Source organism: Vulpes vulpes, chromosome 7, assembly GCF_048418805.1.
Source record: "Vulpes vulpes isolate BD-2025 chromosome 7, VulVul3, whole genome shotgun sequence".
NCBI classification, from domain to species: Eukaryota; Metazoa; Chordata; class Mammalia; order Carnivora; family Canidae; genus Vulpes; species Vulpes vulpes.
In genome coordinates this window covers 105,370,416-105,394,757 of record NC_132786.1, presented here as the reverse complement: position 1 = coordinate 105,394,757, position 24,342 = coordinate 105,370,416, and the positions used below count along the sequence as shown (strand labels likewise).

The 24,342-nt window shown below is 57.5% G+C and overlaps 3 protein-coding genes and 1 long non-coding RNA gene across 7 annotated transcripts; 3 read left to right on the top strand and 1 right to left on the bottom strand.

The window, feature by feature from the left end:
• Window positions 1-2,280: 2,280 nt before the first annotated feature.
• HOXA9 (homeobox A9) lies at window positions 2,281-5,704 on the top strand. The gene is made up of 2 exons (XM_025993335.2): window positions 2,281-3,213; window positions 4,300-5,704. Exons 1-2 carry the CDS (start codon window positions 2,634-2,636, stop codon window positions 4,536-4,538), a joined length of 819 nt encoding a protein of 272 aa, XP_025849120.1. The 5' UTR covers window positions 2,281-2,633; the 3' UTR covers window positions 4,539-5,704.
• Window positions 5,705-8,363: 2,659 nt separating this feature from the next.
• Window positions 8,364-14,618, top strand: HOXA7 (homeobox A7). Its single transcript, XM_025993336.2, has 3 exons — window positions 8,364-8,536; window positions 11,488-12,075; window positions 13,075-14,618. The coding sequence occupies exons 2-3, from the start codon at window positions 11,697-11,699 to the stop codon at window positions 13,407-13,409; spliced, it is 714 nt and encodes a 237-aa protein (XP_025849121.2). The 5' UTR covers window positions 8,364-8,536; window positions 11,488-11,696; the 3' UTR covers window positions 13,410-14,618.
• LOC140599742 (uncharacterized) lies at window positions 13,458-17,367 on the bottom strand. Its single transcript, XR_012002730.1, has 2 exons — window positions 16,758-17,367; window positions 13,458-16,100 (listed from the first exon to the last, which is right to left on the bottom strand). It is a non-coding gene; the product is annotated as an uncharacterized lncRNA (long non-coding RNA).
• HOXA6 (homeobox A6) lies at window positions 15,716-23,949 on the top strand. 4 transcript variants are annotated; one of them, XM_072764612.1, is made up of 5 exons: window positions 15,716-16,106; window positions 16,458-16,528; window positions 21,114-21,228; window positions 22,654-22,905; window positions 23,816-23,949. In XM_072764612.1, exons 1-5 carry the CDS (start codon window positions 15,716-15,718, stop codon window positions 23,839-23,841), a joined length of 855 nt encoding a protein of 284 aa, XP_072620713.1. In that variant the 3' UTR covers window positions 23,842-23,949. The 4 variants fall into 4 exon arrangements, with proteins under 4 accessions (XP_072620713.1, XP_072620712.1, XP_072620714.1 ...); XM_072764611.1 differs by lacking the exon at window positions 16,458-16,528 and having other exon boundaries at window positions 15,753-16,106; window positions 20,967-21,228; XM_072764613.1 differs by lacking the exons at window positions 15,716-16,106; window positions 16,458-16,528 and having other exon boundaries at window positions 18,145-21,228.
• The last annotated feature ends 393 nt before the right edge of the window (window positions 23,950-24,342 follow it).

The window sequence follows — 24,342 nt, the reverse complement described above, 5'->3', positions numbered from 1 at the left end:
TCCCAGCTCTGGCTGCCGGCCCTGGAACTGTTTCCATTGCTCTGCCTGCGGTCCTCTTATCTGAAAGGCCAGCACACCGCTTTCCCCTCAACTCCTCTGTGCCATTTTCCGGACCAGAGTATTGGATTTGTTTAGAGGCCAAGGTTTTAGAACTCTCAGGCGAAAAGAGGCGGTTTGTAATTACATCCATTTATTATTTTTTTATATACACACACTCAGTCCCTTTCATTTCCAAAATAAAAGCTGACTCCAAAGCCTGAATATTTTCTCCCCAAGTCTCTGGACTGACGAAGAGGTAATATTAGTTTTTTTGGTGAGATTTCTTCCCTTTTAGGCTCCAGTAAGGACTGCTTAACACTCAGCGCCTGCTAATTACTTGGTAACTGCCCTATTCTGGGGACTAAGGCTCTTTAAACAGCCTTTCTATATATTTTTAAAAATACTACTAATAATTCGAGTCTTCTCTGGGCACAAAAAGTCAAAAAGCAATGAGGCGAGTCCAGCCTGCTTGCAGACAATTGCAATTAGGAGCGAGGTTTCCTCCAGGGTTAATGTTCCTTAATGAAAATCTCAGAGGCACCCGCGAACTGCCCAATATTTGGGATACACCGGGATGCGGTGGGGGTGGGGATCAGGCGGAGGAATTTACAGGGAAAGGAAAATATTAGGGGGGAGGAGGCTGAGGCGACCAGGACCAGCCACGTCGGAGTTCACTGTGTCGGCCACTTCCCTCTTCCGGCGAGAGCGGATAAAGGGGCACCCGGTTGGTCTCCGCCGGGCTCCGCAGCCTCGGTCTAGGGGAGAGCCTGGCGTTCGAGGGTCCCTGTCCCGGGTAGGGATGTATCAGGCTTTGGGGGAGGATTACTGGAACTGCTGGGGAGCATGAAGGCAGAAAAGGAGATGGAAGCGCCCTCGTCGCCCGCCCTCGCCGCTAGGGAAGTGGGCTAATGAGAAACACACTCTTGCAGGCACAGTGTTCACACGTGAATTTAATTACCCCGTTTTTTGGAGTCGAGGCTTTCCGTTCGGATTTGGGGTGGGGTTTTTTTTTTCTTCCAACTACCAGAGGCCTTTTAATTTAACCCTGCAAGACTCTGAGGGGTGAGAAATGCCCTCCTCAATGTGGCCAAGCTAAGGAATGGGATTAAAGTCAATGCCCCGTGCCCCTCCCCGCTTTAATATCTAGCCCTGGACTTGAGCCGCGGTCGCCCAGCTTCGGGCTGTCCGGCCTGGTGAAAACCGAGGCGGGGCCCGGGGCAGTGGCCAGAAAGGAAGGAAGGAAGGAGCCCTGAAGAACCCATCCTGGGCGGCGAGGCCACGCTCCCGTGCGGGCCTCGCAGTTCCCGGAGCCCCGCGGTCTGTGCGGCTGGGCTGGCTTCTCGCAAGCCGATCTCGGCCTCCACGGAGGCTGCCTCGTGCGGTTTTTTTTCCCCCCCGCAAGCTCGGGTTGGGGGAACGCGACAAACTTGCCGAGCTCAGCGTGAGGGCCTTTGGGGTCGGGGCACAGTTTTGGGTCTCCCGCTGCGTTCGCCTGGGTCTCCTCCTGATTCCCAGCAGAGGACTCGTCGGGCGCGAGGGCGCGCGGGGGCGCGCGGGGGCGCGGGGCCGGGACCGAACCCGCGGCACAACCAGGCCCTCCAACCCTTGGCTTCTGGGACAAGCTGGCCGCTCCTCGGTGGAGCGCTCGCTGGAGGCGCAGCGGGCCAAGCTAGGAGCTAGCTGCCCGGGTGTCCTGGGATCCCATGGGGGCAGGTTTCAGGGCCCCACTATAGGCAGTGCCCTCTCCAGGGCCTGTCGCTGCCCAGCGCACTCGGGCAGGGGTTGGTGGTGACTCAGTTTGGGACGGATACTGCGTTGAATTTGACTTTTCGCGGCCCGTCCGGGGTAAACTCGCATCTCCCGGGACTGCAGGGATTATTTACAGGGAGCTCGCCGACCAAGCACAACACTCTAATTTAACCTTTCCAAGTCCTCGTAAATTTTTACAGCTGGGAGCCACGGCGAAGCAAACGAATCTGTTGGTCGTTCCCAACTTTTCCACCAGCCTGCGTGGCTTCTGAAACAATAACTCCTTATGAAATATCATAAATATAGATTTAAATACAGTAGAGCGAGAATGCGATTTGGCTGCTTTTTTTATGGCTTCAATTATTGTCTAATTTTATGTGAGGGGCTCCACTGGCCGCACTCGCACGCGGGACCCGCGCCTTGCTGATGGCGTGATTAATTGTGATATAAAATAGTCCGCTTAAGAAGTGTGTGTCTGGTGGTGGCGGTGGGAGGGGAGGGAGCATGGAGGCAAGGCCAGATTTGATCTTTTAATCTTCGTTGGCCACAATTAAAACAAACCCGATCGTGGAGCGCCGCGATCCCTTTGCATAAAAACATATGGCTTTTGCTATAAAAATTATGACTGCAAAACACCAGGCCATTAATAGCGTGCGGAGTGATTTACGCGTTATTGTTCTGCCGGGCGGGCACGTGACGCGCGCGGCCAATGGGGGCGCGGGCGCCGGCAACTTATTAGGTGACTGTACTTCCCCCCCCCCCTGGTGCCACCAAGTTGTTACATGAAATCTGCAGTTTCATAATTTCCGCGGGTCGGGCCGACCGGCCAGGCGCGGGGCACAGCGATGGCCACCACCGGGGCCCTGGGCAACTACTACGTGGACTCGTTCCTGCTGGGCGCCGACGCTGCGGACGAGCTGGGCGCGGGCCGCTACGCGCCGGGGGCCCTGGGTCAGCCTCCCCGGCAGGCCGCCGCGCTGGCGGAACACCCCGACTTCAGCCCGTGCAGCTTCCAGTCCAAGGCGGCGGTGTTCGGCGCCTCGTGGAACCCGGTGCACGCGGCGGGCGCCAACGCGGTGCCCGCTGCCGTGTACCACCACCATCACCACCACCCCTACGTGCACCCCCAGGCGCCCGTGGCGGCGGCGGCGCCGGACGGCAGGTACATGCGCTCCTGGCTGGAGCCCACGCCCGGCGCGCTCTCCTTCGCGGGCTTGCCCTCCAGCCGGCCTTACGGCATTAAACCTGAACCACTGTCCGCCAGAAGGGGTGACTGTCCCACGCTTGACACTCACACTTTGTCCCTGACTGACTATGCTTGTGGTTCTCCTCCAGTTGATAGAGAAAAACAGCCCAGCGAAGGCGCCTTCTCCGAAAACAATGCTGAGAATGAGAGCGGCGGAGACAAGCCCCCCATCGACCCCAGTAAGTGTCTCCTCCCTTCAGACCGGCCGCCGCCTCCACGCCGGCCACCAGGATCTGCCAGCCCTTCGGCTTTCTCTTGACCCTGCCTTCGCCTGCGCCGCCGGGAGCCTCTTGAGCAGGGGCCGGGAACCAGAAGTTGCTGTTTAGGATGCCTCGGATGGGGCCCCAATTCCAGAGAGCAGTGACAAGCCGGCTACCGGGTTGAGGGGGGAGGGGAGGCGGCTGCTGCGGGGGCAGAGAGAGAGAGAGAGAGGGCGGGGCGGGCGCTGCCGGCCAAGCCAAGACCAGCCGCCCCTCTCCCTGGCTGCCCGGTACCGAGACAGCAATACTTTGGGCCGTTCTTCGAAAGCAGCTCGGCAGAGAATCTTTTGTGCGGCTGGATTGTCCTGGAGCGGCGGCAGCCACCGCAGCCTAGACCCCGGAGAAGACGGCCGATTCCCTCCACGTCTTGCCTTCAGCCAGTGGCGGCGTAAATCCTGCCCAGGATGAGGCTGTAGGCGACCGGGCCACCGTGGTCCCCTTGCCAGATTATTCAAATACACTGGAGAAGTGATCCGCGCCCTTGGGGCGCCTTGGGGCGCTCGGTGAGGGCTGCCGCGGCCTTTCAGGGAGGTCAAAGAAGGATTGGGGAGAGAAGGAAAGGAGGGGAAGGGAGGCTACACACAGAGACCGTGTGTATGCGTGTGAGATAGTGAGAGGGAGAAGAGAGTATGAGTGTTGCGGAACACAGGGCAGCGCGCTGTCCCTGTGCCTGGCCAGAAGAGGATCTATTTCCAAATTTCACTCCTTGCACAGTGTGCAGAGGGTGCAAAGAAGGAGAGGAAACGGACCACAGGACAGAGGAGGAGAAAGGAGGGTCTCGTGAGGGAGGGGGAGGCCGAGGTTTTACTGCGTGCAATTGTAAGTGACCGGTCCTCTGTCTGTCGGCCACAGTTCCATTGTGTACTGTTCCGCTGCCCTTCCCTAACCAATTCCGCAGCATCCTGCGCTTTGGCCGAAGACCCCAGGAGGCTCCCTGGCCCCCAGTGGAGGGGGGAGGTGGGTGCTTCTCCTCGTTCTGAACCCCCTTGTCTGTCTCCCTCGCAGGCAACCCTGCTGCCAATTGGCTCCATGCACGCTCCACGAGAAAGAAGCGCTGCCCCTACACCAAACACCAGACGCTGGAACTGGAGAAAGAGTTTCTGTTCAACATGTACCTTACCAGGGACCGCAGGTACGAGGTGGCCCGACTGCTCAACCTCACCGAGAGGCAGGTGAAGATCTGGTTTCAGAACCGCAGGATGAAAATGAAGAAAATCAACAAGGACCGGGCAAAAGACGAGTGATTCGAACGGAGTTCATTTAGAAAAGAGAGAGCGAGCGAGCTAGAGAGAACGAGAAAGAACTGCCTGATCCCTTCTCCCCCCCCCCCCCATTCCACCCCAGGCCTCCACCACCCCGCACAAAGCGGCTCTAAACTCCTGGCCTCCTCTCCCCCTGGCAAACCCTGCTCTGGCCGGCTCCTCCGCCTGCCGCTTTGATGGAGGAGGTATTGTAAGCTTTCCATTTTCTATAAGATGAAAAAAGGTGGGGGGACATTAGCGCTGATGGCTGTGTGTGCTGGCTTGTATATATTTTTTAAACAATCTACCTGTTCCTGACTTCAAACAAACAAACAAAAAAACTACCTTTTTATAATGCACAACTGTTGGCTGGCGGGCTGTATAGTTTTTAGTCTGTGTAGTTAATTTAATTTACTCTTTGTGTGGCAGAGCGATCTGCCCAGATACTTGAACACTGTGTTTTATTGTGGTAATTATGTTTTGTGACTCAAACTTCTGTGCTGGGTGATGCACCCGTTGTGATTGTGAAAGCTTAGAATTCAATTTCAACTCAGGTTGTTGATGAGGGAGAAAAACAGTTGCATAGAGTATAGCTCTGTAGTGGAATATGTCTTCTGTATGACTAGGCTGTTCACCTTTGACTGTAAACTAGCTGTAAGGATTTCTCAGTGAAATAAAATTTTAAAAGAAAGAAAGTGTTCTCCAGAATGCATAGATTCATGGTTTTTCTCTTCTTTCGAAATGTGGGCATTTTAGTCTCTACATGCTCTATAGACCTGTCTTGTCCATTGTATATATAATCCACATATTAAAGAAAAAGTAATCAGACAAGCTTGAATATTGTTTTTGCACCGGATGAACATTGAGGAAATTCGGAGCTATACATATGTGCAGAAGGTTACTACCTATGGTTTACATTTAATTTTAATTGGGGGGGGGGATGAATGCTTATTGTAATGGAGTTAATTTTATTGATAATAAATTATACACTATGAAACCGCCATTGGGCTACTGTAGATTTGTATCCTTGATGAATCCGGGGTTTCCATCGGGCTGAACATACACTGTATATTTTGCAATATTTACCTCAAGGCCTACTGACCAAATTGTTGTGTTGAGATGATATTTAACTTTTTGCCAAATAAAATATATTGATTCTTTTCTATTTATTTCGGGTCAGCTCTTTGCACCTTTTCCTCTGGGATTAGGGGAGCGTGGGTAGAGTCTCTGAATGGGGGCCGGGCTGGGCTGGGTTGGAGGAGGACAGAATCTGAATTTTACCTCCTGCGGACTTTTGCAGCGGGGACCTGCGGCAGCCAGCTGCGCTCCCACTCCCGCCGGCTGCCTGGGCCCGCAGCAAGGAGCAACGAAGGAAGGCTAGGAAACGAGGGGCAGCGAGGCCTAGCTCCCTCCCGGGGTTGACCTGTCCCGTTTGCGGGGAGGCCCAGAGGCCTCTGAGGAGCTGGGCTGAGATCTCGGGTATCCTTGGCCAAGAGTAGTAAAAGGCCACCCTTTCATCTTGGCGCCCCCAGAAATTTCCACAAGCCGGGTCCACTGAGTCTCCTCCGGGGCCTTCCTCTGGCTTGGGGTGGAATGGGGGGCGAGTGGAAGGGCTGGGCCGAGTGCTGAAGGGCCTGCCTCCTGAGGGGTCTCCACGGAGGGAAACAGGAACCCGACTGCCCCGACTCGGCCGCCAGGACAGATGTTTGGGGGCTCCCAGGGGGCCGAAGGCTTGCACCCCGCACTTCAGGGCCTTCAGTCAGGCTGGCCAACCTGGGGGGCTCTGGGTTCTGTACCACACTCCCCTCCGGAGCACAAGTCCTGGCAGAGGCAGGGCCTAGGCAGCCGGGGAGCCTGAAACGCCATAAAAGCAAATGAGGGCTGTTGCCGTTTATGGGGTGTAAAGGGCTGCGGGGGGAATGGCTACAACTTCGGAGGCCCCAGCGCCTTATAGATGTGGCCAGAGGGTTCACCTCATCTCCCACCCCCCTTTTCTTTTCTCGCTCTCCTCACCCTCCCCCCACCACCCCGAGACTTCTGGAAAGTTGTCTGAGTTCCGACGCTTTAAGGGGGAACCAGGACGCCCAAGGGATGGGTCTTCCCCTTACACCCCCACCCCCACCCCGCCGCCAGGTTGGGACGCCCTCTGTTGTTGCAGACAGAAGGAACTTCAAAGAATGGGCAGTAAGGGTGTGCCATAAAGGCCGGGTCTGCGAACTGTCTGGAATTCGGCCCTTAATGAGTTTACAACTGTCCAGCCCCAATTAAGATTTTCCACCAAAGCCCTTTCATTTGTTTGCTCTGTCTGCACCGATAAAGCGGCTGCGGAAACAGCTCTTTTATGGGCACCGCGCTCTCGGCAGCGTAGATTCCGGGCTCCACGCACACACACACCCCCCTCCGCCCCAGGGACCCGGCCCTCGCCCACCTTTGGGAGTGGGGCGCCCCGGCCCGCCTCGGCGGCCGACGAAGTTCAGGCCGGGCTGCCGGGGCTGCAGTGCAGAGATGCGGCCAGCAGATGGCAGTGTGGCTCCACGCAAGAGGCGCCCGCGCCGCCATCTCCCGCCGCCGCAACCCTGGGAAGTTCCTAAGATGTCGACTTGACGCCAGCCTTCCTCGAATGGGAGCCCCAGATTTGAATGCCCTGCGCTCGTATATTTTCTGTGCTGCTCAGGCCGGGCCGCAAACCTCGTTGGGAAACAGGCAAGCGGTGAGGCTCTCCAGACCCGCACCGCTCCGGGCCCCCTTTCCTCTCCCCGATTCCGGAGGCCTAAGCGCTGCGTGGCTGCAGCTGTGCGGCGGCTGCGGGGCTGCAGCCCCGGGCGCGGGGGCGGCTCTGAGGTCACCGTCCCCAGTCCGGGACGGGCCTTGGGCCAGCGCGACGCTCGGAGAACTCGACTGACCGGCGGACACACCGCAGGACTGAGGCCTCCAGCCCCGGGACTCGGTGACCTCCCGGAGGGTGTGCAGAGGGCGCCTACCTTGGCCAAGGGTTCTGCGGCGGCGGCGGGGGAGGCTCCCTCACGCTGCGCCCGGGTACCCGGCTCCGGGGAGCCAGCACCCTGGAGAGCCAGGACCCCAGGGCCCCAGGACCCGGCCGCCTCGAATAAGTGACAGTAAAATCAGGCGGCTGAAAATCGGGGGGTGGGGGGGGAGAGGCGTTCCTGCTGACTTTCTAGCGTGCGTTTGGCGGCTGAATTGCCCGAGACGGAGAATCCCTGGGAGCACAGCGGGGGCTGCTTTGATTGTTCTAAAAATAAATGCGATGCTTAAAATAATGATCATGAACATCCTCGCTCCGGGCTAGGAGTTCACTTCGTGGAAGCTGCCGGTGCTTCTCTCGCCACCCAATTTCCTTGGCAGTGGAGCGGCTCCGGAGGCGAGGAGGAGGGAGAGGACCCCAAGCTAGGCCCAGCCTATCCTGGACCGTGGGCGGGGAACACGCCCCGGAACCTTGCAGGAGGCGCCGCGAGCGCGGGTGCGAGGATCAGCCCGTGGTGCTCAATAGTTTCAGAGGGAAAACGCAAAGCAAACAGAGGAACCCCTCGAAGCACCCCGGAGCCCTGTGAACACGCCACGCGGTGTGTTTATTTGGGTTGTAATAGTCTCTGCCAAGCCCACAAAATGTTTACAACCTGCGTCTCCGCGCTGTACACGCTGTAAAACTGGGGACTGGATTTTGGCTGACATCTCCTGAGGGTTTCTCTCTCTCTCTCTCTCTCTTCTTCCTTCCCTCCCTCCCTCTTCTTCCCTCTCCTCCCTTCTCCGTTTATAGACACACGTTGGTATTGCAGCACACGTCCTCATTATATTTCCTTATATAACACACACTATTTGACAGCATCTGATTGTAAGAAGGGTTTTATATAGCTTCCCCGAGAGCCGACCGTGGCCATGTATCCAAGCTGCAGATAGAAAGCTCAATTTATGTAACTACAAATAAATGGTGAAGGAGCAGATCGGTGGCGACCGCTTCTCTCCACCAATGACGGAGGCTTCAGGTAGGTGCCGGCGGGTTGGGATCCCAGAGGCCTCACGGACTGCCACGCGCGGGGCCTCCCTTGCCCTTGGCCGGCTGGTTGGCTGGGAGGCGGCTCTCCTGGCCAGGCAGCCTGGGAAGCGCTTCCCTGGTTAGCTGCCAGCCTTCGCTCCTTTGCACTCGTCGTCGGGCATGGATTTGTCCCCGCGCCGGCACCGGGGACTGCTCAGTGGTGGAGGAACCGAGCGCAGCCCGCGCGAGGGGCAGGGGCGCGAGTGGAAACGTTAAGAGAAGCAAATCGCCAGCCGCCAGACTCCAGGCAGGCTCCCTGCGCTCCCCCCACCCAGAGCTGGGCTTGCATTCTTAGCTGGGCTGCAATATTGAGCAGTTTGGTAACAAGAAGCAAGGGAAACACACTCCGTGTGATAGGTAGGAACCCAGCTCTCCAGGAGAGCGGTGAGAAAAAAAAAAAAGTCTTTATGTAAAGACAGCTCGGCTGATGAGAAACCCGCCTGCACGTGCCTGCTCCATCCAGGCTGATCGTCAACGAGTATTTCTGTGAATATGATCACATATAACCCAGTGCATTTGTGTCTTTTCAGACAAATAAGTAGGAAAGCAATGGATCGAGAACACGAGATTAAGGAGGCCTTACTGAAAGCCTGACTCTGTCTGGCCTTTTCGTTTTAAAACCCTGCCACAGGAGGCAGGAGGAAAGAGAGAAGCCCAGAAACGAAAGAAAGGATTCGGCACCCGCGGGGCTCGGCCCAGTTGGCTGACTTGGGCCCGGAGAGGCTGAGGCCCTGACGGCAGTATCTGGATTTTCCTTGGCCCAAGCGGAGGGGCAGTGCGTCCTGCCAGGACCGTTTGGACCTGCGCCGGAAAAACCCAGGCAGGGATGAGCCTGTGGCGTGGGCTCCGAGCCCTCTTGGCTGGGATTGCGTTCCTTCTCCTGCTCCCCGAAATGTATCCCCACCGGGTCTGGGTCGTTTCACTTCAGGGCAAGGTTTTGCTTTAAACGCCATCGCTGTCGGCTGCTCCAGCCGGCCCGAGTCTAGACAGACGGCGGCGGCGGCGGGGCCGGGTCTTTCTCTTTGCATCTTGCTCTGTGTCACCCGGGGAACAATTTATTGGTCTAAAGCTGTCTAATTCCGTCTCTTTGATCTCCTAGCTTCCTTGCTTGCTTCGTCTTCCTTAAACTTTTTTAGGTTTTTATTTCCTGCCAGAAAATGATGCTATTTAGAATATTTAGTTTTTCTTCTCTTCCCATGTTACAGCCTCCATTCCCCAACTGAGACAGGCTATCATCCCGGTCCTCCATAAAGGGCATCCCCGGATATTGCCTCCCCACCAGCCCCAGTGCCCCCAGGGGAAACCAGCAGGCGCCCACCTGCCCGGACAGCCCCCACCTCTCCACCCACGCCCCTGGGCAGTCCACTAGGCAGGAACTAGGGCTCCGTTGCATCCGGGTCTGAACCCTCTTGCTGCCTTTTGTGCTCCTGGGACCCCCTGAGAGGGTGCAGTGAACAGGGGCGGCCTGGACTCTCTGAAAGTGATGGGAAGTGCTTTGTACACAAGGAACCAAACTCTATAATTTAGAGGAGAATTTCCGGAGCAATTCCATTGTGAGGTCGGGTTTATGGTGTGCAATCGAGCTGAGCAGTAAAAGGCATACTGACCTGGCGGCTGGGCTTCCAGCGCGGCCTGAGCAGTTTATGAGGCGTTTAGGGGAAGGGTTCGCCCCACCACACTCCACGGAGCGGTGGGCGGCAGGGGCTTCGGCTGGTCCAACCCTGCAAGGTTGGAGGCTTGGAAAGGTAAGCTCCATGCGTTGGGGGCCTGGATGGGGAGGAGGGAGACTATTATGTGTTCCCCTCTCTGTGAGTCAGTCTTGGAAATGTGAAGCCTCCAGAGCTGGGTGGTCTTTTGAGAAGTGTCCCCCTATTTTGTTTTGGGGGGTCTCTAAAAGAAATAGAGGTCCATAATGGGCTGAGGTACCCAGGCACCTGGGCCCCTCTTTCTCCTCTCCAAACTGGCTCTAAAGTGTGTATTGCTTGCTCCCAGGCACTCAAGACCAAGAGGAGCTGGCAGAGGCCCATGATTGGCCCTGAAGAAGCTTTCCAGACAAGTCCCAGCTCTAAGGGTACCTGGAAAGGTGTGGGGCCTGAGGTTCCTCCAGCCTTAGGGAAGGAGATTTGGTTCCCTTGGAGCCAGGGGGAACCAGAGGTTGCTGGGAGGACAAAAGAGGAACTAGCCAGTTCTTAGGCTGCCAGAGGCCAGCCAGGTGCCCAGCCGCGAATGCACGGAGCCTGCCAGGACAGCGGTGTCCAGGAGGAGGGAGGAGAACCCCACGTTAATAAATCTGTTGGCAAATGAGGCTCATTAATAGATAAATATTTCACTGCTTCCTTTAAGGCGGATAAACAGTGTGCCGCCGATTAAGGAAAGGAAGCTGGGAGACGTTGACTTTATTCGAACCACATGGTTCCAGTTTGTGGTGGCGTTCTCGCTGCAGCTGGAAGCGACGCTGCGCCGGCCCCATCTGGATCGCAGTCTAAATGGGCCTATTGCCCGGTGGACCTGGACGGGGGTGGGGGCCGTGGGGAGGGTGGGGGCTGGAGGGTGGAGGAAGATGAGGGCGAAGAACCGATTTGCCCAGAGCTGAGATTTGCCCACGGGCTGCCGTGGGGCGGGCGGGTGCGCAGAGGGTAGAGACCCTCGCTAGGCTGGGTCAGGAGACAGGACAGGGGGCGGGAGGGCCCGCAGGCTCGGTCCAGAGTTCGGTAACCGGCAAGAGGAGGCTGTCCCCGGCCGAGCCCGCGCAGCCTCCGCCGCCGGCCAGGCGTCCAGGTGGCGCTGGGCCGAGCGCTCGCGCGGAGCCTCGGGGCCCCTTCCCCGCGGGACGCGCCGGACCCGCGCGGCGCGGGCAGATTCGTGGGCCACATATTTGAGCCTCTTCCCCTTCCATTCTAGGCTGCCGCGGGCCCCGCGGAGCAAGACCACCTGTGAGGGCTGCCGAGATTGGCGGAGGCGGTCATGTGGGCGGTCACGTGCTGCGGCGAGCTCCGTCCAAAAGAAAATGGGGTTTGGTGTAAATCTGGGGGTGTAATGTTATCATATATCACGCTACCTCGTAAAACCGACACTGAAAGCTGCCGGACAACAAATCACAGGTCAAAATTATGAGTTCTTCGTATTATGTGAATGCGCTTTTTAGCAAATATACGGCGGGGGCTTCTCTGTTCCAAAATGCCGAGCCGACTTCTTGCTCCTTTGCGCCCAACTCGCAGAGAAGCGGCTACGGGGCGGGCGCCGGCGCCTTCGCCTCCACCGTACCGGGCTTGTACAATGTCAACAGCCCCCTGTATCAGAGCCCCTTCGCGTCGGGCTACGGCCTGGGCGCCGACGCCTACGGCAACCTGCCCTGCGCCTCCTACGACCAAAACATCCCCGGGCTCTGCAGTGACCTCGCCAAAGGCGCTTGCGACAAGGCGGACGAAGGCGCGCTGCACGGCCCGGCCGAGGCCAATTTCCGCATCTACCCCTGGATGCGGTCTTCAGGTAGGCGAAGCGGCCGGGCGGGCGGGCGGCGGGCGGCGGGCGGGGCGGCGGCGCGGGGCGCGGGGCGCGGGGCTGCGGAGCGCGGGGCGCGGAGCGAGGCGGCTGCGAGCCGGCGGCCCCGTGACTCCAGGCGGCGCAGCCTTTCTGGTTTTAATTAGAGTCAAGGCGCCATAGCGTGGAGAGCCCGTAGCATTGTATGTAAATGAGGCTCATAAAACTTTTTATGACCCAATTAATGGGTTCGATCCTCGTAAATTTATTTAACTCCATTTGCCTTGGAATTTTAACATTTTGTTCGCTATTCTCTTTCTCTCTCCCTTTCTTCTCTCCCTCCCTCCCTCCTCCTTTTCCTTTCGGCCAGGCTTTCCTTTTTCAAAAGCAGGAAGAGCCAAACCCTCCTTCAGGCCAGGGCCCCTCTGACGCCCCTGTGCCAGGGGCCATTTAAAGGAGGGGTGGGGAACGGAGAGAGCGGGGACAGGGGGGGTCGGAGCGCCCCAGGAAGGTCCGGGGATGGGGGCGCGGTCTTCCAGGGAGGAAAGGCGCCCCTGGAGTGCGGACTGCCCGAGGGTCACCCACTTGCCTAGCAAGGGGCGGAGGGGGGGGAGCGGCCCAGCTCGCCTTTGAATGGCAAAAGCGCAGCGTCTCCCACTTGCCCACACTCTATATTTACAATTTCCCTTTGTCAGGGGGAAGCAGGACATTGTGGAAGCCTAGCCGGCTGGAAAGGGCGGTTGTAAAGTTGGGATTCTGCGCCTTTCCTCCTCACAGAGCTGCCTGCGCGTCTGGCACCGCAGTTGGGGTCTTGCGCTGACGCTCCCGCTCCTCCCCCAGCTCCGTTCGGGGGCGCGGGCGGAGGGGGGACGCGCGCCCGGGTCAGCGCTGGGAGAAAGGTGCAGGCTCCGGGACGGCGGCCTGGCTAATGCACTGTCCTGTCTGTGTCTCTGTTGGTTTATCTGTCCATGTGTCCATGCGTCCGTGTGTCCGCATGTCTGCTCCCAGGGCCCGACAGGAAGCGGGGCCGCCAGACCTACACGCGCTACCAGACGCTGGAGCTGGAGAAGGAGTTCCACTTCAACCGCTACCTGACGCGGCGCCGCCGCATCGAGATCGCCCACGCGCTCTGCCTCACCGAGCGCCAGATCAAGATCTGGTTCCAGAACCGCCGCATGAAGTGGAAGAAAGAGCATAAGGATGAGGGTCCGGCCGCCGCCGCCCCCGAGGGCGCCGTGCCCACCGCCGCCGCCGTCGCCGCCGCCGCCACCGCCGCCGCCACCGACAAGGCCGACGAGGAGGACGAAGATGAAGAAGACGAGGACGAAGAGGAGGAGGAATGAGGGGCCAAGTCGGGGCCCTGGCTGCACCAGACAGTCGGGAACAGCGTCTTTAGAGACTCACTGATTTTATTTACAAAAGTGGAAAAAATAAAAAGAAAACGTAAAAACAAAAACAAAAACAAAAACAAAACAGTCCCCAACCTGCACCCATCTGCCCCATTACCCATTCCGGCTCCCATCTTTTCTGGACCGAGCAGCCGCCTAGCCTGGGTCCCCTTGGGGATCTCTCTGCCCCCAAGTATCCCCAGCAGACACCCTCCCTAACCCCAGTCGGACCAGCTCTGTGCTGGCACGGCTAAAATACTACCTAGCACAGGCCTCAGCGAGAGGCACCCCAAACTACCTATGGGCCCAGCCCCAGTAGGCCTCCACTCCCAGGAAGCCCAGACCTGTCCCCACACTGGCAAACACCCAGCACCTCCCCCATACCGACAAGGACCTGATCTTCTCAGTACTACCTACTAGTCCCAAACTACCTATTTTGTGCTCACTGGCTCGCCTGCTACCTAGTGCCGGCCCCTTCCCCGGCCAGGCCCCTCCTGCTTCTGCCTGGCAGCCTTGAGGGGTCCCTGAGGCTGCATGGAGAAGGCACTGGGGTCCGGGGACCAGGGTATTGGCTTCTATTTAAATTGAAAAATAATATATTTATTCCAAAGCATTCTAAGTGCTGCAACCTAGAATCCCTCCTTCTCTGGCCTGGGCATCCCAAGTTCAGGCCCACTACCCCCACTTCTGGAGGGGAGCATTCCCAAGCTAGCTGCAGATCTCTGGGTTAGCTTCTGCTTAGTAGGACTGCAGAGTTGCTCCCAGCCTCCCCGCACCTCCCCTGGCCCCCATATCCTACTGTCCAGCCATGTTGAATATATACACCCTGACTTTTCCTACAATAGCAAATATTGTATATTTGAACAAAATTTTTTTTGTCATTTATATAGTCTTGGAGCTCATTTGTAAGGCAATGTCTTGACTTGGGAAGGATGTGTTAATGGGGTGACTTTGTAGCATGGTGTGTTGTCTTGAGCTAACTTTATAGCTGATGGGGAGAGCCATTGCCCTTCCCAATGCCCTTCATCTCTTGTGTTGTCCTGCGTCCCCCTTGTCCCTGTAGGCTCTAGCTTGGGGTTCCAGGAATGGGAAGGCACGCTTCCTGTCTTGCCCAGCTACCCGTGTTTTATGTAACAAAAATAAAGATGCTTGGTGACAAAGAAATGTGGACTGCTTTATACAGGGGGGCCTGGGAAAGAAAGGTAAGCATGACTGGAGAGCAAAGCCTGGCTATGTCTGTATGTCCAAAGGGGCTTTGGAGAAGCAAAAGTGGAAGGACAAATGGGGTCCAAGTGTTGAGTGTCTATGTATTGGTGTATATGTGTGTCAAGTCTCTTTCGGCGTGGATTTGTATAGGTGTGTGTGTACCTCTTTTGTATGTGTATTTTATGTATGTGTGTATTGCTACATGAGTCAATAATTTTATGTGATTCTGTGTCCATAACTGAGTGCATGTGTTTCTGTGTGTAAATAGTTGCGTGTATTTCCGTGTCAATAATTGAGTGTGTGCTTTTCTGTGTCATAGTTGTATATGAATTTTTCCAGAGATTTTCATCTTCGTTTTGTGTGTGTGTGTGTGCGCACAAACATCTTCCAGATCTCTTGAAAAGGGAACCTTCAATGGATATGTTATAGTCTATGAACCTCCCTAAAAAAAACCCTCCACAAATTCCATGAGCGAATACAAAATCCACCTTTTCCTCTAAGGCTGCGGGGGTGGGCTGGGTTAGGGGTATTACCCTGCCAATGATCCCGAATTTTCCATGAGTCCTGAACAGGGCCCCAAGCTAGGAGGTGGGATTCAGGGCCTCTGACGCAGCCCCCCGCCCACCCTGCATTCAGGCAAAGCCAGGGCCGGGCACTGCGCTGCAGCTGAGGGGTGTGGGAAGGGGCAGGGACCGCAGCCCCGGGCTGCTGCCGAGCCTGGGCTGCTGCCGAGCCTTGGCGGGGGCGCCCGGGTGGGCGCGGGGAAGGTGGAGGGTCTGGGTAGGGGCGAGGGCCGATGGGGACAGCGCAGGATAGCCTGAGCTGGGCAGGCAGGCGGAGACCTCGACTGCAGCCTCCTGCCGGGGTTGGGCCCGCTTCTTACTGCTCTTTTAATAAAACCCGGCCCAACTGGGTTTGTAAAACCTGCGGCCCCAGTCGGGGCGGCCTCCGTGGTAAGATGGCGCCGGTGTAAGAGCTGCCTCCTCTTAGTGATGGGGAAAGGGTCATAAATCCGTTGTTGTTTATGAAAATTTACAACTTTGCAATACAACTTTATGAGTTGTTCGGCCCTTCCATTGGCCGCTGTCGGTCATGTGGATGGGAACCGTGAACATGAACTTTTTTATAATTTCCCTTGCGAGAATAGAGCCGCATTCTTTTGCTCCGCTCGGTCCTGCCTGCTTCGGAGCTCTGCCTCCCAGCCGGCTCGGCTGCGCTTTGTCCGGCGATGGCGAGTCAGACGAGGCCCTGGCCCGGCCCGGCCCGGCCGCTCCCGCTGGAGGTGGGGCGCGTCCAGGTCCCGGCGCCTCGGCGGCCGCTCTGCAACTCGCAACCTGGCTAATTTCCTGCGTCCTCTGGCACCAGGAAGGAGGACAAGTCGTCTCCCCGGCTGCCCAAGCGACAGCTGTCAGAGGGGCAGGAGCTTCTGGGAGCCGCCATCTGAAGGTGAGACATGTGGGGAGACAGGAGCAAAGGTGGTGAGATGGCAGCCGGCGCCGGCGGCGGCGGGGGGAGAGGGCACCCGGGGCGGCTTGGAAGAGGGGCACGCTCACCCTCGCGCACACCCAGCGCTCACACTTGCCCCCCATCACGCGCGCTCGCGCACACACACACACACACACACGAGCGCGCGCACACGCGCACACACACTCCCTGCACACAGGCGCACACGCGCGCACACTCCCTTTCTCTCGCCTCCCCCCGGCTCGCCAGGGCCGTAATGCCAGCCTTCCTTCCGTGGCACAGCGCCCTGGCACGGGGCAGGAGCACTGAGGGCTTCTCTCTCCTCTTCCCCAGCGACCTTGCGGAGCCCCCAAAGGAAGTGGCCCTGCATTCTGCGTTCCCTAACCAGACTCTCGGGTTTGAAGGTGGTTTTTTTTTTTTTTTTTTTTTCATTCATGACCCAATTGGCTCGATTGAAATCCCCAACCACCGGAGACCATTCTGGACCTGGGGAGGTGGGAAGAGGTGAGGGGGGGCAGAGGGAATTAATTGACATGCGTTTTATTAGTATCAACATAGGACCTTCTATTCGGAGGGACTAGGTTTGTGGAGAGGAAGGTAGAATGAGGGGGGGGAAACACAACAGAAACTTACTAAGTCAGCCAGGTTCCTCTGCTGGTTGCCTGCTTCCCTCCTCTCGGTGTTCCGATGACAGAGGTGCCTGAAGCGCGGGGAGAGGGACTGGGTGCGTGGGTGGAACTCTGCGTTGGAGGAGAGGATGGGGTTAATTGGCTGGGTGTCGCTTGGCGGGAAGTTTCGGTGCTGAGAAATGTAGTGGTGTTCTCGAGAGTGGCAGGGGCCGCAGCGAAGGTTGAAGGGGGGACGCAAACCGAGTCTGGGCGATAGGGGGACCCCCCACCCCCACACCTCGGCGCAGCCGGCTGGCGACCGCACGCCCCACTTTCCGCGAGCGCGGAGGGGACCGTGGAGCCGCCGGGGGAGGAGAGGCACGGAGGGTGCCGTGGGCGTTGGCTTTATGGGGCGCGGCGGCACCGGCGGTGGCGTGGCCCGGGTGCGTCTCGGCCAGATTTGCCCCAGACGCTTCCTGGGACTGCGACCAGAAAGGATCCTGAGGTTCTGGGCTCGAGTTCTTTTTGTTTGTTTTGTGGCCTCGGTTGATGTTGTTTTCCCACCCTAAGACAACGCCTTGGTATGCATTAGAACGTCGAGAAGCGGCCGCCGCCGTTTGGGACGGCCACCGGCGCCCTGGGTGCGCTCGGGGCGGATAAAGCGGCGCGTTTGCGTCGCAGGGCCGCGGGCTGCCTGACTGCGGCTGCCGCGGGCAGATTATTTATTGCGGCCGCGCCGGGCGCTCGCTGCTGCCACGCTGTGGCCGTCGCCGGGACCGACGCCAGCCGCAGCCCCGCGTCTTGCAGCCTGGCGCGACTGCTGCGCGGGCCCCTCAGAGATTCCCAAGCAGGCCGAGGAGAGGGGGGCAAGGGAGGACCCGATGGGCGGCCTCCAGGGCCTGTCGGGAACCTCCCCCGCCTTGGCCACCCCTGACCAGAGCTGGACGCCCGGCTCTGCTCGGGTCCTCCTCCCACCCCAGCGCCATGGAGACTGGTTGCACAGGCGGCCTGGCACGTCATGGCTGCTTCTGTCCAAACTGCGCGTCCCAAGGCGCCCCCCGGGCGCACGCTGGTGCGGGGAAGACGCCCGCTTTGGGATTTTGAGATCGGAGAGAACACGCCTGGTCCCGAGGCCTGCAGGCCTGGCTGGCCCTGAGGACTGACTATGGCAAGAAAGGCGGGCTTTGGCGTCAGGCGAGGGCCTGTGACAGGCGGAGGCCGCACCTGTGTGCTATGGGCTCTGGCCTGGGCTACAGATCCAGGCGGCCTGGGTGGCCCTCAAGGTCCCCCCCAACACACCGGCGGGCCGCTCTCCAGGCTGGCGGAGGTCGAGTGGGCAGCCCAGGGAAAGGGCGGACTGTGGGGCCCTGCACACCATCCAGTCCCCTTTGAAGAGCAGCTGAAAGGTAAGTGGACTTTCTCCGTGGCTTTGACCTAGAAGAGAGAGTCCTGGTAGCCGGTCTCACTATCCCAGGAGAGGCTCCCTCCAGCGTCTGGGGCTCCGATTCTTGCCTGAGCGGTGTGTGTGTCTCTCGCTCTGTTTCTCTCTCTCTCTCTCTCTCTCTCTCCATATATATAGGCACCTAATGCTGGTTGGAGAAATAAATTGGGCCGTTGCCAACATAATATGTACCAGCCTTGGCTAACACGTAGAGATTTAATTTATTTTTTCTATCTCAGTGCCTACAGAAGCTGGAAATACAGTATTTTTTGGCTCTTAGCTGAGAAATCAAATTCTGTCATTGTCTGGGGTAATTATTAGATCAAGAATCCAAGTCAAACCATGACAAATAGTAACAATAGTAGCATATGTGGTAAACTGCCATCAGTCCCAATACTGTGTGAGACCTGGAGATATGAAACAGAAATTATAAATGTAAACATTTATCAACATCTCTCAACAGTTATTTTCGTCTTATATAATAATATTTTGTTTGAAATCACTGTCATCTGATGGTCTTGTTTAAGAAACAATAACTCAAACATGATTTTCTTTGGATCTAGCTTTAAAAATATAGTTTCCTTTAGAATTGTAACCTTGAGCTTTCATTTGCGCCTATCGTGTCTATTCCCTGAAGGAATTCAAAGGAAATGTTATGTTCTATCTTCTCCTGCGGGGCCCTTCTTTATATAAACAAAGGGGAAACTTTCCCAGCTTGGATTGGTTTGGGACACAGGCAGAAGGTGTCTGGGTGCAGCCCCCATTGGGTGGGCAGCAGCCACTTTCAGGGGTGCCCACGAGGTTCTGTGGGGGCCACCCGTAGTCCCGTCCTTTCCCAGTTTTCTCCTTTTGAGGGAAGTGAGGGCAGGGGAAAAAATTCAAAAAGCAAGGAAGAGATTAAGGAAGTCGTTGGCAGATCCCTAGGAGGCATTGGCATCCCACCCCCCAAGTCCTGAACCCCATCGGCCTGCATTCACCAGAATCTTACAGATCTTACAAGTATTCTCTGGAAATACAACCAAATTGTATAAATAGTCTTTCTTCAGCCTCCACAGAATTGAGGATTTTAAAGCTAATTCAAGGGTTTTACTAGCCCAACAAATACAGTTGTAAAAATGCCACTGGAAAGATATCACATTTTACAAAATGAGATTGATCCATGTGCTGTAAAAGTCAACTATCTGGAAGGCACACCTCTCAAGCAAGGGAAAGTAAACCAGGACATGCTTTTCACGTCCTGTCTGGGGAAGGCCAGGCCTGGGACCACGGTAAAAAGCAATGCAGAGGATTCCTGGAGCGGTTGAGGCAGCTCTTCCTGGTATAGGAGCAACTGCAGGCAGCAGACCCCCAACAGCCCCAGGAAAGGCAAGGAAGGGGAACACCCCAGAAAAGGGCGGGCTGTGGGACGCCCCGCAAACCAAGCACACCAATGATCTCACAGCCTTGGAACATCCCAGCTTCCTTCTATGCCTGGCTGGGCAGAGACCTTGGGTGGCTGTGCCTCCAGAATGAGGACAGAGATTCCACATCTGGATCTGTCTCAGCTCTGAGCTATCAGGGTGTCGGGTTGGCGAGTCCCAAGTGCTGGGCGAGGGGAGCAGGTCCCACAGCCGGCTTCCGAGCTCAGTCTCAAGACCACTCCTCTGTAGGTCCCTTTCTTGTTGAAAACAGTGGTTTCTGGCCTCTCAGTTCCTGGGTGCAGAGGTAGGATGGGGGATGCCAAGCTTGTGGGGTGCTTTGAGGCCACCCAGTCGCTGGCCATTGGAGGGGAGCCCGTCAGGACTCAAAGGAGGCGTGTTGTATGTGGGAGGATGGGGCCGGTGGGGGAAGAGGTTTGGCCGCATCCTGGTCAGCTGGAGGTGAGCCTTCCGCACCCGGCGGCGGCGGTGGCGGCAGCGAGGCCCAGGCCCTCGGTGGGTGTGGGGAAGGAGAGGAGAAAGGGATGCACCGATTGCTAAGGTGCAGGAGTGAGGAGCAGGGCGTGAAGGCCTGGTTTCTCACACCCCCTTCTCGAGCTCTGGAACCCGCACCCACGGGTAGGGGAGCGCAGAGGGAGGGGCAAACTCAGGGCCCTGCCGGGAGGGCAGGCCGATGGGGAGCAAAGCCGGCGTTGTCACCGCCCCTCCGGGCGCGGGGCTGTCAGGTTTCCTGTTTGGAAAGAAAAACCAGCAAAATCCGACCAGGCAAGAAGGGGAGGCGGAAGGAGCGGGCCTGGCGGGGCCTCTGCGGCGGCCCGGACTCTGGTGTCCCCAGCCCGGCCCGATCCGCGCGCCCCTACCCGGGCCGTGCCCGCCGCCGGCGTTCGGGAAGAGAGCCGGGCCGGCTGGCTGTGCGCGCCCATCAATCTGCCGGGCCGGCGGCGGGCGGCGGGCGGCGGGCGGCGGGCGGCGGGCTGGGGGCTGTTTGTAACTTTGCTGCCTCGGTCGCCGCGGTCCCCGGGGAGCGGGCTCCAGCGCTCGCTCCCATTGGCCGCCGCCGCGTCAGCTGGTGCGATTTGCTGCTGTCGCTTTTGGCGTTCGGCCATCCAGAAACAAACCAGTTCGATGACTACTAATAGTTATAGCCAGATGTACTAATACACAACAAATCACAGTCCTGCAGAGGGGCGCGCAAATGAGTTCCTATTTTGTGAATCCCACTTTCCCCGGGAGCCTGCCCAGCGGCCAGGACTCCTTCTTGGGCCAGCTGCCCCTCTACCCGGCCGGCTATGACGCGCTGAGGCCCTTCCCGGCCTCGTACGGGGCGTCGAGCCTCCCGGACAAGACGTACACCTCACCTTGTTTCTACCAACAGTCCAACTCGGTCCTGGCCTGCAACCGGGCGTCCTACGAGTACGGGGCCTCGTGTTTCTATTCTGATAAGGACCTCAGTGGCGCCTCGCCCTCGGGCAGTGGCAAGCAGAGGGGCCCCGGGGACTACCTGCACTTTTCTCCCGAGCAGCAGTACAAACCCGACAGCAGCAGCGTGCCGGGCAAAGCCCTCCATGACGAAGGCACCGACCGGAAGTACACGAGCCCCGTTTACCCCTGGATGCAGCGGATGAACTCCTGCGCGGGTAAGGCATTTCCCTGCAGCCCCCCCAGGAGAGTGGAGGGAGACGGGGAAAGGAGGAAGGAAGGAGGAGACAGAGAAAGTGGAAGGAGGAAATAGAAAGAGAGGAGGAAAAGACTGAACAAAGTCTCTTTGGCTTTTTTAAGAGATTAAAAACAAAACAAAACAAAACAAAAACAAAAACAAACAACCCCAACCCATTCCCAGTGAGGCAATCAAGCTGTGGGCGCGTGAAGGCTCGGCACTAGTATCCTTGTAAGGTGACACCTTAGGGAATCGAGAGGGGTCACTGCCACTCTATGTGAGACTCGGTGACAGGGGCAACCTGAACAGAGAGCTAGGCTGGGTGGGAGGGAGTGCCTGCCCACACTTCACCCTGGTAATAACACCCTGCTCAGATCCCCAAGCAGAGATGGCCTTCTGCACCCACCATTGATAACTCCCTTTCACTCCCCAACCCCTCTCCTTTCTGCCTTTCAGAAATCCATATAGATTAAAGGCTCTCACTAGGGTCTCCCTAAAGCCTTGGAGGGCCACATCCCCAGCCTCGGGATTTTTTCACTTTCCCCTCCCTCCCCTCCTCCCCCTTCCACTCAACTGCTCACTCTTAGCCAACTTGTGCCTCCTTTTGAGGCCCTGCCTGAGTCTCACACACCCAGCTTAGGGGGGGAGCCCCCCACCCATGGGCTCCTTTGGCACCAGAACAGATAGCCCATCACAGTCCTACATTTCCAGAAACCCCAGATGGCCCATCGCTCCATCCCTTTGCCTCTGGTTTCCGAAAACTCCACAGAGAATCCTTGGAGCAGGGCAGAGCCTAGTGCAGATTTTTAGACTGATAGTGTTTTGCTTTAAGATCCACTTTTTTTTTTTTTTTCCAAGAGAGTGCTGTATTTCTCAGAAGGGCCATACAGTTTGGGGGAGTTTGCAAAGATTTGAGAGGGCTAACCATTTTTCATCTTCCAAAAAACCCCCATGTTGAGTCCTGACATGTGTGGCCACAGTAACACCTTCACAGAGACCCGTGTGTGAATTCCTAGGGTCCAACCTACTCCCAGGGTTCCGCACCCATCCCTTCCAGACACACACAGACTACACTCCCACAAAAGCACAACTCAGGTACCCTGAATTAAGCAGCTCATTCTCTTATTTTGCTTGTAATGGTTTTCTGACTGAGCAGATTTTTCAAAAAACAATAACTTCTCACTCCAAATTGTTTTAGGTGGAAAACATCTCGCTTGGTAGGAAATAATCTTCTCCCATCCGGCCGGCTTTTGGCCTTAGACATAGCGAAAGAGGCTGGAGCGGAGGCGAGTGGGTTTCCAGTTTAGAGGCCAGGGGCGCGGGGCGCGGGGCGCGGGGCGCGGGTCTGACTGGTTCGGCTGCCGGGATCCTGGCTCACCGGGCGCCCGGCCATTTCTGCCCGCAGGTGCTGTGTATGGGAGTCACGGGCGCCGAGGCCGCCAGACCTACACGCGCTACCAGACGCTGGAGCTGGAGAAGGAGTTCCACTTCAACCGCTACCTGACGCGGCGCCGCCGCATCGAGATCGCCAACGCGCTCTGCCTCACCGAGCGCCAGATCAAGATCTGGTTCCAGAACCGCCGCATGAAGTGGAAAAAGGAAAATAAACTCATCAATTCCACACAGCCCAGCGGGGAGGACGCGGAGGCAAAGGCTGGCGAGTAGACGCCTGGGCAGGGACCAGGCCAGCGCCGCAACCTCCCTCGGCTTTGCCCCCTTGCCTTCGCCTGCTCCCCAACTTTTCTCCCCCGCCTGCTCCTCCGGGGAGGGGGGGCTTCCGCAGCTTCAGGGGAGTTGGGAGCTTTGCAAACGCCTGAGCATTTATTTCTTACCAAAAAAAAAAAAAAAAAAATACTACACACAGCCAATCCCAGCGGTGGAGCAGGGCGCACTGCACACACAGTCCCGCTCTCCAAGGCTGCCCTAGCCGGCTCCGGATCCCGGGGCGCGCCCCGAATTCGTCCCTGGCTCTTGTGCTATATTGCGCCTTTGCGTGCTCCTGAGCTCGGGGCCGCGGGATTGCTGGAGAGGAAAGAACCCGGGGCCGAGCCTCTTTCGGTGGGTGTCTGGGCGTTTCCGCCTCGGTCCCTCGCCACCAAGTCCCGGAGGGTACCACCAAATCGACTCAGGCCACTGGAAAGAGGGTGCCTAAAGGCGGGGGCCCCAGCACTGCAGTGGCATTCCAGGCCGCTCCTAGACAGGAAGAAGCGTAAGGAACAAAGGGGGCCCTGAGACAGCCTAGTCTCTCGGCCCCGCGCGCGCAACCGTCCGTGGAAGAGAAGCAGCCTGAGCCGAGCCGCCCCAACCTGGGCGCGGGTGGAACTTTACAGCCCCCGGAGAGCCTGGGCTCCCGAAGGCTCCAGCTCCGGATCCCGGACCCCGCCTCCGATGGTGCCTGCGCTGCTACCAGGGTAGCTTTCAGGACCAAAGGAAGGGGCTCGGGGCCATGGGGCAAGAGTCCTGGTTTCCAAATGTGCCAGGGGTGCCTGCGACGCTCAGCCTCCAGCGGGAAGTCCCCACCCCCCCATGCCTTTCGGCTATATTCGTGATCTACTTTCATCTTTCAGGACCCAGGAAAATACGAAGCTACTAGGCACTGGCAAGAAATGCTTCCATTACCACCCTCATTTTACTCCTGGAGGTCAAAGCAAGACGCTCATACCTCGGCCCAAGGATCCCCAGCCTCCAAGCAGCTTCTGTGGCTGCGGGGAGGCTGGGCCCACTCGCTGGGTTCACAGAGAACCCTCCGACTTGGGGCCCGGCTGCCTCCAGGAAAGGGACCTGGTGGTGAAGATTCTCCGGATTGGATACTTAAAGCAAATCAAATAGCGAACTAATGACACGAAAACCATATTTACACGAAAGAAAAATCGACTCCGGTTATAAAAGTGTATGGAATTTGACCTCGCCTCGGAGAAACACTACACAAAAGCTATCTTTAATAGACGCCTGTCATTTAAGAGCGGCAGGGACACTGTCCCTCATGCACTCACAGAAAAACAGAGCCGTAATTGTAGCTGCTGCTGCGGGCAGGATTTATTTCTCCAATTGGCTAAATGGCCTCCCCCCTTCCCCGAAGGTGATATCTGTATTT